We start from the raw sequence: 15,643 nt of genomic DNA on the forward strand, positions 1-15,643 counted from the left end.
ACCATGGCTCTGATACACTCATGTGCCTGGGGTTCCACCGGGAAGAAGGGCCGTTTGACGGCAAAAGCGGTTCTCATACGATAGTATTGGAGGCGTTTAAGCTGACCACCTCCAACCGCCCTCGTGAAATCTGCGAGTTCACAGAACGTGCCATCAGGGAACATATCACGCAACCTGAAGAGTCTATTCGGGTCCCAGGTCCGCTGAAGGGCTCTGTCAAAGGTCGGGGAAACACTGGAGAAATTCCACAGGGGTATATCTGGGTCATAGGGGACTTCCAGGCCGATCCTTTTATAGATCCTGGACCACGCCATGTAGTGACGTATACCGGGACAAAGGGGCAGTTTTTGCTATAGGTGGGGTTCAAAAGGACCGAACGTATATCATTGGGACGGACTGCGTGCTTCTCGAGAAGAATGTGTGGGGCAGTGTCCCCGGGGTCAAACCAATGTTTTACAAATTGTGCCTGAGCTGCTATGCAATACAATTCGAAATCAGGGGCTGCAATATCACCCTGTGAAAAAGGCTCCACTATTTTATCCCACCCTAACCTAGCAGTTTTACCATTCCATATAAAGGAAGATGCTAGTGACCTTAGTTTAACAAAAAAGGGTTTACCGGGCCATATCGGGATGTTATTGAAGAGGTACAGGAGTTTGGGTAATACAACCATTTTAAGTAGGGCCACTCGGCCGTATAGGGACAGAGGAGGGCTGGGCAGAAGCCCGCCAAACGATGGTGAACAAAGAAGGCAAACCTGGTTTGCCACGCAAAGTAAAACACAAGAAGGACTTTAACAAAAAGAAATGGTGAATAAACCCGACGGAGCCAAACTAAAAAGTATTTGGTCAAGCGGGTCTATGTTCGAGGCTAATATAATATAGCCTAAAACAATTACCACGTTTATATAGTATAATCGCGGTAGGAAAGTTAGGGTAGATACCACTGCCACCAGCCAAGTCTAAATGTTAAAAGAGCTAAACAAAGCTCAGAGAGGCACAGACAACAAGGGATAGGTATTAACCCTTTCCAGTACTCCATGTAAGATAGGGTGTACTGGGTCTGTAGTTTAAAAGTGACTATGTAAAGTTAATGCAACTCCCCCCATTTCTGGGGGACAGTAGTCAGCCCCAGAATAATGGAGTCAGAGGGAAGTCTCAAAGACGACCCTGTGTTACTGCACTGAAGGTTCCATTTAAAACACATGAAAAGGGGAGCTCATGGAGTGATGTACTCCAGAGCCCAAAATCACACCAACAGTAGGAACACACATGGCAAAACACATGTAAGAGTGGGAAAAAGGTACACACTCTTACCAAGTGGAAAAAATAAACTCAAGAAATCCAGCAAAGCTGCTGGGGGGCTCAATAGGTGAGGGGAATTAGCCATAGAATGAGAATTCTCCCTAATGTGGGGGTCTTTCATAGATGAGGAATCTGTGGGATAAAGGAATTCTTTAGAAGGACAAATGACTTCCCTCTCTGTAATGTTATTTCTGATGGATGTTTCAAATTATGTTTTAGTGTTACTATTCTTTTATTTAAAAAGGAAACCGTTCCGGAATGGTTTCGTTTTAAACCAAAGGTGTTAAGAAGAAGTTGAAACTTGCACTTTTAGTGAACTGCACTGAATGTTCTCTTAAACAGCAGGTGCTTGTGTTTGGGGGTTTGTATTGTGTGTGGGAGGGGGTGCGGCGATGGGGTTTGTGGGCAGCGGGGGCAGGCCAGTAGGGAACATAGTTCCACTACTTCTTTTCGTACACTTCGACCACTGCACACACAAATTCCTCATCACCTTCCCTGACTCTGCTCTTGGTGGGTAGCTAGTACTCGTTTATTTTCGCTCTTTTAGTGACCGAGTACTAGGGGGAAAAGGATGCTGCACCCCCTGGCGGTGGAAACGTTTCTGAAGAGTAGTTGCACTGGGAGATATCCTAGATGAGGAATCCATGGGAGGAACATCCATCAGAAAGAGCATTACTGAGAAGTGATTTGTTATTATCTAACGTTGAATGGTCCATGATATTTAAAGTTTAGAGCAACATACATATTATTTGAGTTTTAAAATTGATTCCACTATGACATCTTTTGCACTCATTGATGCTTGATTCTGATTGGCTGGTAACGTAGTGTACAAGCACCTATTTGCTTTCTTTTCTTCTTAGTTTGTGAAAGAAATGGACAATGAAAAACGAATGAGGCTTCTACAGTTTGTTACTGGAACCTGCAGATTACCTGTTGGAGGATTTGCTGATCTCATGGGTAATTATTACTACTTTATTTTGTTATTTATTTGCATATATTTCCTCGCACAAAACCCTCAGGCATCTAGGCGCTAGCTATAGAAGTGCATAGAAAAACAAGCGAAGTGCAGAACATATTCATTATAGATTGAGTTGGTGTGCCCAGCCTCCTGGTGCAGGAGGGCTACTACAATAAGTGTGAATGCAAATACTGGCTAAGCTGTGCCTCATGTTACAGGGGGCTTCTGAGAAGTGTCAAAGTCATAGTCCGTGTTGAGGTTAGGATACACGGTGAGCCGAAAATGTGCCCCAGCAGCAGGGAATATCGGTAGCATAGGTAACACAGTTGATGGCGGGGGGGTGTGAGGCTAGACCTCACGGGTCCCGAGAGGATGGCCGGCCGCCAACTTCCAGAGCAGTCATTTATGTTAAGAATCCGGGCTCACATACCCCTGAAACTGACAACAAGCAGTGGGTTATGCTGTGAATGAACCTTTGTGCAAATGAGTCTCACTGTCGACAGCTGGAGCAGTCATTTATGAAAAAGCATTGTGTTTTCAGTCCTTGTTCACGGAGCCCACACCCGAAGCGCATACAGGGTGAATTAACATTTGATTGCTCTTATTAAGGAGCCGACACCAAGAGGTGGTGTAACAGCCGACTGAACATTTTGATTTTGTTTAAGCACAGGTGTAACGAGAAGCAGAGATTCTCAGCATGAACATTTTCTAAATTGCGAGAGCTGCACATAAGCTTTGTTTGCCAAATAAAAATGTCTTTTGCCAAAACCTGAATTGCCGACTCCCGCCTAATATTTGACAGAGTGTACCAATGGTAAGGGGAAAATAGGTCCTGCCTTACCTTCCATGACGCAGGAGAACAAGGATAACAGGATGCATGTCGAAGTTGAGCCTGGAGAAGCATGGCCATCATGGAGGAGTGGCATGGCAAGTTGGCAAGGCTCTGAGCCGCTGAAAGCCCCGGACAGGCCCAACAAGGAGTTGAGCCTTTTAAGGGACCTTCAAAGGGGATACCAGCAAGCCTTCTGGCTCGAATGCAAGCAAATGCAAGCTGCTCTTCGTTCCACGAAGAAGGTCATCACGGGCTGGCACACTGCCTCCTTGATGGTGTGGCAGGAAACAGGACAACCATTTTAGCAGGAGCAAAAAGCTCAGGTGAATAATGCTTGGATCATGGCATTAGCCTCCTCCTGCACGCAGTGTGCAGCAGGAGGGGTGCAGATGCATCTAGCAAGGTGTGAGTAGAAGCAAATATTCTTATGGGGCATACCCAGCTCGGAAGAAATGGCACGCTGCACAGATCATATAGCAAAGTACTGGTGGTGAGAATTCAACAAGTAAACATTAATAATAGATGGGCAGTGCAGTGGGCGGGTGCACCCGATAGCTGGAATCCAGTATACACCAAGGTGGTGATGGAAGAGCCAGGTCTTCAATTCTTATCTAATCTAAACGGGGACTTGGAGCAGTCTGGATTGCCACTGGGAGGGATTTTCAGCGTACCAGAGTTTAGTATGGGAAGGACGGTTTCCTAAGTTTTTCCTTCTGAGCGTTTCAGCTATTTATGGTCTTACTGCAAGATAACAGTGAGCTGCACAATGTTTTTCGTTTGGCCTTCAGTCAGACCAGCGTACTGGCTATGGTTGTTTAATGCGTGAGGCATGTGGTTTTTAATCCGATCCTGGCCGCGATTGGGGAGCCAGTGCAATGCTCTGAAGGTTGGGGTGGTGAGGTCAAACTTCCTAGAGCTGTTTTTGAGGTGATCCACTTTAAGGTAGGCTGTACAAGAGGATTACTCCCGCAGACATAGCAGAGTCTCAGTGTGCAGGGGACTGGATGTGTTCCCTGGATGTCAAGCATGCGTACCTGCATGTCCCCATCTACCAGCCGCATCAGAACTTTCTGCAGTTCACGATTATGTCATAACATTTTCAGTACAAGGTGCTTCCTTTTGGCCTGAACTCTTGGCAGAGGGCGCTGTGCACGAGGTTGTGGCGTTGATGTCCCTCGGCGGGCTCCATACCGTGTCAACGTCACCATCAGTATAAGTAGCTCGTGCCGCACCCGTTGGCTTCAGTTCCGTTTTTTCGATTGCTTTGCTCCGAGAACAGCGTGCTTAGAAATTTTCTTCAGAAAATGTCGTCTTCTTCCACCGCTTCTACTCCCAAGATGGGGTTCAAAAAATGTATCGACTGCGGATCGAAGATGTCGATTACAGATCCTCACCGCGTTTGTCTTTGGTGCCTAGGTTCAGACCATCGAACCGGCAAGTATGGCTCCTGTCAGTCGATGACGGAGAAGGCCCTTCGTGAGAGGAAAGGTAAACTGGCAGTGGAGCGGGAAGCTTCCAAGGCCTCCTCGAAGGCCTCGTCAAAAAGACACAGGAAATCGAGCGTTTCATAGGAAATCGAGCGATTCGAAGGAATCGGATCGACGTAAACATTCTAAGAGGTCTCGATCACGTAGTAGATCGAGACGCTCTTCATCTTACTCTTCAAAAAAGGTTAAGAGGAGACATAGATCTCCCTCTTCTTCCTCGGATACGTCTACCGAATTGGTACGATGCCTGACTAAGTCAGATTCCCCAAGAAAATGAGATGAATTTAGAAGGAAGATGAAGGTCTTTAAGAATACGGCCTCGAACCCCTCAAAGAAACCTCAAAAGAGCCAGACCCCGGTTGCTCCGTTGGACGACACAGGGAAGTTGGGAACTACTGTGGAAAGATCCAGTAGTAAAGTTGAACCTCGAAAGACTCGAGTCGACGTCAAATCGTCGAAGATTCCTTGAGAATCGAGTGTTTCCCCGACACGGTCTAAAAAGCATAAGTCGTTGAAGCCCTCGACGACTTCGTCGACGCCATCAGCGCCGACGGCTTTGATATTGAAGCCAAAAGCGTTTTTGCCGCCTTTGTCGAAGACGTCATCAGTGTCTTCGAAGTCTCCTTCGATACCATTAAAGGTTCCTTCGATTCCTTCGACCCAAACTCATGTACAAGAAAGGAGATTTACTCCTTTACCTAAGACAGACTTCTTTAAGTCTATGTCTTCTATATTTGAAGAAAGTGTCTCTGAAGAAATAGTAGTTTCTCCTTTTGGAGTAAAATATGGTACTAGAGAGGTCCCAGAAGAATGAATCGATTCAGGATCGAAAATGAGAGACCTGTGTGATACCCTTCACTCTACTAGTGACATTGATAAGTCACCTGAGCTAGAGTTTGCAAAACCTGACCCTGCAGAACATGCAGATTCAGGGTACAGGAGTCTAATGAATAGGGTGGTTCAATACATGGGCTGGGGTAGAGCCTCACCCTCTTTTGATCAGTATGATATGACTGATATACTTGATCAGGGCCCCCAGAAGGATCCAGTTCTCCCCTTCCATAGGGCACTTCAAAGAACAGTAGAACAAAACTGGGAAGTTGCTGCAGTCAACAATAATTTTCCAAAGAAGTATAGAACTTCTAGTTCTGATCCTGATTATTTAAGTAGGCATCCCACTCCAGAAAGTCTGGTTATTCAGGCTGCAACTTCCTCAAGACAAGCAGCACATCATCTATTCCCCCGGATAGAGAGGATAAGAAGGTGGATGCTTGGACTCCTAAGGTCTTTACCTCTTCTAGCATGGCTCTCAAGTCAACTAATGTCACCTATACCCTGGCCAGGTTCACCCACACCCTGTGGGTCTGCATTTTGGCGGCGGCTGAACATATTCCGAAAGGCGAGGAAAGGGAAGCCTTCCTGAATATTATCAAAGATGGAAAGGAGGCAATGGGGGAATGTCTCCAGTCTGGACTGGATACTGCTGATAATATCAGCAGATCCATGGCTGCAAGCACAGTGCTATGCAGATTTGCGTGGTTGAGGAAGTCTGGGTTTGCACCAGATGTGCAAGCCAGACTACTCAACATGCCTTTTGATGGCTTGAGGCTGTTTGGTAGTAAAGCTGATGAAAGCTTAGAAAAACTGCAGACCTCAAAAGCGGCGGCTAAATCTCTTAGCGCCTCCATGCGACAGCCTCAGAAACCTTATTCGGGCTCATCTTCCTGGAGAGGTCGTTCTTTTCAGTACTACTCCTCTTTTGGTAGAGGAAGAGGACAGGCCATTCAAAGAGGCAAGAGAAATGTTGCTCGTGGTGGACGAGGAAAAAGTGCAAAACCAGGCTCAGGAACGGCATCTTTGCCCTCAGCCGCTCCTGCAGCCACCTCCAAATCACTCTGAGGCCTTATCACACAAAACCCCGGTGGGAGGCAGAATCTCTCAGTATCTAAAAGAATGGCGCTGCATTACTTCAGATGCTTGGGTACTGGAGACAGTAGCTCAAGGTTACTGCCTTCCCTTCCTAGAAAGGCCTCGGGACCATCCACCGGGAACCAACTCTGTCAAAATTCCAGATCCGCTCCTGTTGCAGGAAATTTTAACCCTGCTAGAGAAATGTGCAATAGAACATGTACCTGTAGCAGAGAGGAACAAGGGTTGGTACTCCCCTTACTTTCTCATTCCAAAGAAGGACGGAGGATTGAGACCCATCTTGGATTTAAGAAACTTGAACAAGTTCATCAGGAAGGACATGTTCAAGGTGGTAACCCTTTCTCAGATCCTTCAGGCTCTCCAACTCCAAGATGGTTGGTATCATTGGACCTTCAGGATGCTTACTTTCATGTGTCAATCCATCCCAAGCACAGAAAGTACTTGAGGATCACGGTTGGCGGTTCTCACTTTCAGTTTCGACTTCTGCCATTCGGGCTGACCTCCGCCCAAGGGTTGTCACCAAACTGATGGCGGCTGTGGCAGCGAGTCTCAGGAGAGGGGGGGGATTCACGTCTACCCATAACTGGACGATTGGTTGATCAGAGCGTATTCTCCCGAACAAGCTCAGGAACATCTGTCGATCACCTGTCACTTCTTTACAAACTGGGCTTCTCCCTCAATTTCAAGAAGTCTCACATGATACCATCCCAAGAGTTCCAGTTTTTTGGAGCAGTCTGGGATACTTCCTTGGGCAAAGCCTCGCCTCCCCAGGTGAGAGCTCTCCACTTTCTGTAGATGGTAACAAAGTCCCAGAATGCCCAGCATCTGCCGGCCTTCGATTTTCTGAGGTTGCTCGGCCTCATGGCATCCTGCATTTTTCTGGTGCCACAGGCTCGACTGCGGATGAGATCTCTCCAATGGACCCTCAGAACTCAATGGTCCCAATTGTCTGGGAGTATGTCGGATCTTCTGCAAGTCCCAAGGGCAGTTGCTCAGGATCTACTATGGTGGACTTGCAACGACCACATCCTCAATGGAGAATCTTTTTGGCAAACATGGCCGGAATAACAGTAGTAACGGACGCCTCACTCACGGGGTGGGGAGCCCACACCAACGATCTGACAATCAGCGGTCGTTGGTCTCCATGGGAATCCAAACTACACATCAATCTATTGGAGCTGAGGGCAATCAGACTAGCGCTGAAGGCCTTTCTGCCCGCTGTACAGGGAAAGAATGTCCTGATAATGACGGACAACACAGTGGCCATGCACTACCTCAACAAGAGAGGAGTAGGATCACTACCACTGTGCAGAGAGGCAATGCAGCTCTGGTTCTGGGCAATAAGAGTGGGAATCTCTCTATCAGCAGTTAATCTAGCCGGAGAGCAGAACACGGCGGCAGACGCTCTGAGCAGACAGAGCACAGTCTCCCACGAGTGGGAGCTAGCTCAGGAAGTCCTTCTGGAGATCTTTGCCCTTTGGGTAACCCCTCAAGTGGATCTGTTTGCGACCGCGGTCAACCGGAAGTGCCAACAGTTCTGTTGAAGGGAATTCCACCAAGGGGAGCTCTAGGAGACGCGTTTGTGGTGGATTGGAAGTTCCCACTTCTGTACGCGTTTCCTCCAGTCCCTTTGATTCCTCAAGTAATCAGGAGGTTGAGAAAGTTCAGGAAAACTATGATCCTAATTGCCCTGGATTGGGCCAGGACGACGTGGTACCCGGACCTTCTAGACATGTCCATCTGCCCTCCAATACGTCTTCCGCAAAGAGAGGATCTTCTCTCGCAAGAGGAAGGTTGGGTTCTCCATCCAGAGGTCAAAACACTCAACCTTCACGCATGGTTTCTGAGAGACTGAGATACAAGGATAGGGATCTTCTGGATGACGTAATGGAGATTTTGCTTTCGGCCAGAAGGCCAGCAACAAAATCTTTGTACCGGTGTCGTTGGAACAAGTTCAGTAACTGGTGCAAAGATAAGGATGTGGACCCCTTTCAATGTGGCACCCCAATGGTGCTATATTTCCTATTGAATCTAGCCAATCTGGGTCTCCAGATTGGGACAATTAAAGGATATCTAGCTGCGCTGTTCATTTTCAAGCGCTCCTTCGGACGAGGTTTAATAATTCTTTTCCTGAAGGGGCTTACTAATGTGTACCCTTCAGTCCCCTTTCATGTCCCAATTTGGGATTTAAATCTAGTACTTAAGTTTCTAATTTGTATACCTTTTAAGCCCCTGCACTCCTGTCCATTGAGGCTTCTAACAGTAAAGACTGTCCTTCTTGTGGCCTTAACATCAGCCTGCAGGGTTAGTGAACTACAGGCTCTCTCATGTAAACCTCCATATACTACTTTTTACAAGGACAAAGTGGTTCTTAAGGTTAAACCCTCTTTCTTACCAAAAGTAGTTTCTGACTTCCACTTGTCACACAGATCGAGAGGATTGGGTCCTCCGACGTATTCCATATCTATGACAGGTAATGTCCACAGCTGTGCTGCTTCGGAAAATCTTCGGCGTCTGCGTCCTGCGTCGATTATGTCGATGCGCCGTCCCCGAGGACCTCCTCCGACGGCCGACATCACCCGATGTGATAAGTAGGATGCACGACGCCCGTAGCCTCAGTTCCATTTTCTCCGCGATTGTGTTCGCTTCGTGAATCTCGGTACGCCTCGACTCTTGGGAGTTTGCTGTATTCTTCTCGGTTCGTTGAACCTGTTCGGTTTTTGTGAAGACCTGTTCGTGGCGATGTCTTCTTCGTCTTCAACCCCGCGTCCGGGCTTCAAGAAATGTAGGGACTGTGGGTCCAAGATGTCAGTCACGGACTCACACGACGCCTGCCTCTGGTCCCTCGGGGAGGCCCACGATACAGACGACTGTGTCGACTGCCAGTCGCTCACGGCCAAGGCCTTGCGGGAACACAAGAAGAAGCTGTCGGTAGGTCGGGTGTCTAAGCCCCGGAAGTCGAGGTCTACGGGGCTTTCGACGGATGACTTGAGAGGTGACTCTCCGTGTCATCGTCGGAAGTCCAGTGGATCTCCTTCCAGGAGTCGGTCTCGCCACTCCTCCGCCTCTTGAAGGCAATCCAGGAAGCGCCGGCATCGGTCGCCTTCCCCGTCCTCTTCCGAGGACTCCGCCCGTCGGCGGGTCCCTTATCCCACCATGCAAGCGACACCGGAGGAATGGGCTTCCTTTGAGAAGCAGATGTTAGCGATTCTTGAATCGCAGGGCAACGGTCCGTCCGCGCCTCCGAGTGGGGTCGGTCGGCACCGGTCGAGAGACACCGCTCGTATGCCTTCGGGCTCGGGTGGTTGGCACGGCTCCGGGAACGGTCCCGCTCGGACAAGGGTGGCCGTTCTCGCCATGCCAGGTCCCGGTCCTCGACGTGCTCGAGACCACGTGATCCTGTGCCGTCTTCGAAGAAGACGTCGACGCCTGTGGTGCCGAGGTCGTCGCCGATTTCTCTCGAGGCTCCGCCTCCGAGGGGGTCGGCAACGCTGTCGGAGCTCCGGCTTCGAGGCCTGTGTCGACGGTGGCGGTGCTGCAGCTGACGTTGACGCTGACTCGTTCGGCGCCTTCGACGCCTTTCAAGGCGGTGGTGTAGGAGGGGTTAGCCCCTAGAAATGCTCTGGCTAAGGTCAGGCATAGCTTTGGTCCCCAGGTGTCTTCCTCTCACAGCCTGGAGTACATTTCAGAGGGTGATGAAGGCTCCGATGAAGGCTCGGTTCCGGTTACGGTACCAAATGAGCTTCTCTCGGGCCATAGCCAGTTTGATGACCTGAGGCAGTCACTGCATGATGCCAGAGGACTGGACACCTCTCCGGAGGTGGAGTTTTGTAGGCCGGAGCCTGGCACTCATGCTGATTCTTCATACCAGCGCCTTATGTCTCGGGTCACCGAGTACTTGGGATGGTCGGCTCCCCCAGGGGAGTTTGTTCAGGATGATCTCACGGACATCCTTGATCTTGGTCCCCCCACTGACCCGGTACTGCCGTTTCATATGGCTCTGCAGAGAAGGGTGGCAGCGGCTTGGACTGCTCCGGAGAGTCTCCCGGCAGTGGGCAAGTCTTTGTCGCGAAAATACCGTCCAGCCAGTAGCGACCTCTGCTACTTGTCTAGGCACCCCACTCCGGAGAGTTTGGTGGTGCAGGCGGCTACGGCCCCGGCAAAGCAGGCATCGTATCCTACCATCCCTCCGGATAGGGACGACAAACGTTTTGACGGCTGGGTGAAGAAAGTGTTTTCTTCAGGGGATCAACTCCATATGTTCCTTGTCTCGTTTCACACACACTCTGCGGAACTGTGTTGCATTAGCGGCTGAAAATATTCCCGAAGGGGACGAACAGGATGGTTTCCTTGCTATGGTTCAGGATGGCAAGGATGCCATGTGAGAGGCCGATCAGTCGGGTTTGGACATGGCAGATTGTGTCAGCCGGTCCATGGCAGCGAGCACCGTAATACGCAGGTTTGTGTGGTTGCGGAAGTCTGGGTTCGCTCCTGATGTGCAGTCCCGGCTCCTCAACATGCCCTTTGACGGTGAACATCTTTTTGGCAGCAAGGCTGACGAGAGCCTTGAGAGGTTGCAGACCTCCAAAGCTGCAGCGAAGTCGTTGGGCGCTGCAGTTCGACAACCTCTGCCTTTTCGTCCTAGGGGGACAACAATGGAGGGCAGGTTCCTTTCGCTATTACTCATCCTTCAGTAAAACGAGAGGAGCTAGCAGTCAGAGGCCACCGTAAGAGTGCCAGAGGTGGAAAACAGGGTACTCAAGGTGCCAAGGCCGCTCGGGCAGTTGCCTCTTTGCCCTCAGGCAACGCCGCAGCCGCTACCACTCAGTCATGAGGCCAGGTCCCATGGTTCGCCGGTTGGGGGAAGGTTGGCGCAGCATCTTGTAGAGTGGCGTGCCATTACTTCAGATGTGTGGGTTCTGGAGATCATAACCCACGGCTACTGTCTTCCCTTTCGGCAGAGGCCTCACAACAATCCACCTGGGAACCTCTCTTGGAAGAGTACAGATCCGCTCCTTGCGCAGGAAATTCAAGCCCTGCTGGAGAAAGGCACCATAGAACTGGTGCCTGTAGCCGAGAGGAACAGGGGATGGTATTCCCCTTATTTTTTGATTTCGAAGAAAGACGGGGATTGAGACCCATCATGGACTTGCGCGGTTTGAACAAACTCCTCAGGAAGGACAAGTTCAAGATGGTTACTCTCTCTCAAGTCCTCCAGGCCCTTCAACTTCAGGATTGGTTGGTGTCTCTTGACCTCAAGGACGCTTACTTCCATGTGCCGATCCATCCCAAGCACAAGAAGTACCTGAGGTTCGCGGTTGGCGACTCGCACTTTCAGTTTCGGGTCCTGCCGTTCGGATTGACCTCCGCCCAAGGGTTTTCACCAAGCTCATGGTGGTGGTGGCAGCGCATCTCAGGAAAGGGGGGATTCACGTCTACCCCTACCTGGACGATTGGTTGATCAGGAGGAGCTCTCCCGAGCAAGTCCTGGATCATCTGTCCGTCACCTGCCACTCCCTTCACAAGCTGGGCTTCTCCCTCAATTTAAAGAAGTCCCATTTGACACCAACACAGCGGCTCCAGTACATCGGAGCAGTGCTCGACACATCCCTGGGGCAGTGTTTTCCTCCCCAGGTGAGGGCTCTTCACATTCAGCAGATGGTGCTCAAGTTTCAACTTGCCCAGAATCTCCCAGCGTCCGAGTTCTTGAGACTGCTCGGCCTCATGGCATCCTGCATTCTTCTGGTGCCAGAGGCTCGTCTGCGGATGAGATCTTTGCAGTGGGCACTCAAGCTCCAGTGGTCTCAGTCCTCCAGCAGGCTGTCGGACCCTGTTCATGTGCTGCCCTCTGTCGCCCAGGACCTTCTGTGGTGGGCCGTCGAAGGCAATCTGATGAAGGGGGCCCCATTTTGGCTGCCATGGCCGGAGGTAACGATCGTGACGGACGCATCCCTCACGAGATGGGGAGCTCATGCCAACGAGTTGACAACGGTCGTTGGTCTCCGTCAGGGTCCAGACTCCATATCAATCTGTTGGAGCTGAGGGCCGTCAGGCTTGCCCTGAAGGCTTTTCTGCCGACTGTGCGAGGAAAGAGTGTCCTGATTCTAACGGACAACACAGTGACCATGCACTACCTCAACAAAAGGGGGGGGCAGGGTCACTTCCTCTGTGCAGGGAGGCAATGCAGCTCGAGTTCTGGGCCATCCAGCAGGAAGTTTTGATCTCGGCGGTTCATCTGGCCGGAGACGACAACGAGACGGCGGACGCTCTGAGCAGGCAGAGCGCGATCTCCACGAGTGGGAGCTGGCTTAGGAGATTCTCCTGGAGATCTTCGCCCTTTGGGGGACCCCTCAAGTGGATCTCTTCGCCTCCAGTGTCAACCGGAAGTGCGAAAGGGTCTGCTCGCGGGAATTTCCTCCAAAAGGAGCCTTAGGAGATGCGTTCGTGGTGGAGTCGTCATTCCCACTGCTGTACGCGTTTCGTCCAATCCCCGCCATCCCGCAAGTACTGCGGAGGTTACGGAGGTTCGGTTCCCGGATGATCCTCATTGCTCCGGCGTGGTCCCGGAGGACGTGGTACCCGGACCTTCTCGACTTGTCCATCTGTCCTCCACGTCGTCTTCCCTACTGAGACGATCTGCTCTCACGGGAGGGGGGTCAGGTTCTCCATCCAGAGGTCAGATCCCTCAACCTTCACGCTTGGCTTCTGAAAGGTTGAGGTATAAGGATTGGGACCTCCCTGAAGACGTGATGGAGGTGTTGCTCTCGGCCAGGCGGCAGGCAACAAAGTCTCTGTACCGTTGCCGTTGGAGAAAGTTCTGCGACTGGTGCAGAGTTAAGAATGTGGATCCTTTTGAGTGTGACATTCCCATGGTTCTGTCTTTTTTGCTTTCCTTGGCCCACAGGGGCTTGCAAGTGGGGACCATTAAAGGTTACCTGGCGGCGCTGTCCATCTTTAAGTGCTCGTCTGAAGAATGTTCCTATTTTAAGATTCCTTTAATTTCTCCGTTTTTGAAAGGGCTCACTAATGTGTTTCCTCCGTCACCTTTTCTGGTGCCCGGTTGGGATTTGAACCTTGTTCTTAAGTTTCTTATGGATGCTCCGTTTGAGCCTTTGCATTCTTGCCCTTTGAGACTGTTAACTCTGAAAACTGTGTTTTTGGTTGCGGTTACTTCCGCTCGCAGAGTGAGTGAGTTACAGGCACTTTCAGTTAAGCCACCCTTCACTGTGTTTCATAAGGACAGGGTTGTCCTTGGAGTTCGTCCTTCCTTTCTTCCGAAGGTGGTTTCGGAATTTCATTTGAGCCAGAAGGTTGTTCTTCCGGCGTTCTGTCCTCCTCCACATCCTGGTAAGTAAGAGGAGAGGCTCCATAGGCTTGATCCTAGGAGAGCGTTGAGCTTTTATATTTCGCGCATGTCCCGGGTCAGAGTGGACGATCAACTTTTCATTGGTTACGCTGGAAAGCGTTTGGGACAAGCTGTGACGAAACAGACTTTGTCTCGTTGGATTATTTTAGCTATCTCCGAGTGTTACCGCTTGGCGGGTAAGGACCCTCCGGCTGGCTTGCAGGCCCATTCTACCAGGGTAGTGGCTGCGTCTACTGCCCTGCAAAGGGGTGTTCCTATTCGTCACATCTGTGGTGCAGCCACCTGGGTTTCAGTACATACTTTTGTACGTCACTACTCCCTCGATTCCATCCAAGGGCAGGATCTGGCTTTTGGCAAGGCAGTCCTTTATTCCGCAATTTGATTGGGCATGCTAAATTTGTGTTCTAAATTCTTTTCCCACCTCCTTGCTTGGTACTGCTTTGGGAGTCTATCATAGATATGGAATACGTCGGAGGACCCAATCCCCTTGATGGGATGGTCCGACGACGTATTCCATGAGGCTCCCTCCCTACCTTCCCCGCTGCAGAATTTCTTTTGCGATTGCAGCTTGCGTTCCGCAAGGCCTTGTGTGTCTGACTAGTGGCACATGTTCTGGGGGAAAAAACTACAACTGAGGCTACGGGCGTCGTGCGTCCTACTTATCACATCGGGTGACGTCGGCTGTCGGAGAACGTCCTCGGTGACGGCGCATCGACATCATCGACGCAGGACGCAGACGCCGAAGATTTTCTAAAGGAGCACAGCTGTGGACGTTACCTGTCATAGATATGGAATACGTCGTCGGACCATCCCATCGAAAGAACGTTACCAGGTAAGAAAGTAACTTGTTCATTACCAACTTTCTATCCTCCTCCGCATTTGGGCAAAGAAGAGGAGATACTGCATAGACTGGACCCTAAAAAGGGCTCTGTTTTTACATTTCAAGAATGTCAAAATTGCGTCAAGTTGACCAACTTTTTGTAGGTTATACAGGCCATAAATTGGGATTAGCGATGACAAATCCAATTATATCCCGCTAGATCATTCTGGCTATAATTGAGTGCTACAGATTGGCGGGAAAGGACCCACCGGATGGGCTTCGAGCCCATTCCACTACGGGGATGGCTACTTCTGCGGCTCTGAAGAGGGGAGTCCCTTCAGCAGATATTTGTTCAGCTGCAACATGGGCATCAATGCATACCTTCATCAAGCATTATTGCTTAAATGCCTCTTCTTCCAATGAAGGTTTATTTGCCAAGGCGGTACTTCATTCCGTCCATGAGAAAAATAATTGGTACTCCCACCTCCAATTGCCACTGCTATGGGAGTCTATCATAAGATGTGAAATACGTGGGAGGACACAATCCATTCGAAGAACAAGTTACTTACCAACTGTAACGTTCTTTCGACTGGATGTTTCTCCCACGTATTCCTCATCGCCCCTCCCATCCTATCCCACAGTACAGTTTACGTAATTTACACTCTCCTCTCACAAAGGGTCCATCAGTCATGGGGCACGCCTGGGTGTTCCTCGAATATTTCCTCGAAAAAACAGAACTGAAGCCAACGGGCGCGGCACAAGCTACTTATACTGATCGTGACGTCGACACGGTACGGAGCCCGTCGAACATCGATGCCACGACCTCGTGTACAGCGCCCTCTGCAGAGAATTCTTTTTTCCGAAGCAGCAAAGCTGGCAGGATACTGTTGGGAAAGATTTCATAATTGTATGTAATTTTCCCTCCATGTGGCAGCCTTCTGCCGCAC

The 15,643-nt window shown here is 50.2% G+C and overlaps 1 protein-coding gene across 4 annotated transcripts in view; it reads left to right on the top strand.

The window, feature by feature from the left end:
• Positions 1-15,643, top strand: part of ITCH (itchy E3 ubiquitin protein ligase) — a 2,968,415-nt gene that overhangs the window by 2,727,784 nt on the left and 224,988 nt on the right. For all 4 annotated transcript variants that reach the window (XM_069652264.1, XM_069652266.1, XM_069652265.1 and 1 more), the window contains exon 22: positions 2,165-2,261. In XM_069652264.1, the coding sequence (XP_069508365.1) occupies positions 2,165-2,261 (97 nt within the window). The remainder of the gene's footprint in view (positions 1-2,164; positions 2,262-15,643) is intronic.

This window comes from Ambystoma mexicanum, chromosome 3p, assembly GCF_040938575.1.
Source record: "Ambystoma mexicanum isolate Mex_15411 chromosome 3p, UKY_AmexF1_1, whole genome shotgun sequence".
NCBI lineage: Eukaryota > Metazoa > Chordata > Amphibia > Caudata > Ambystomatidae > Ambystoma > Ambystoma mexicanum.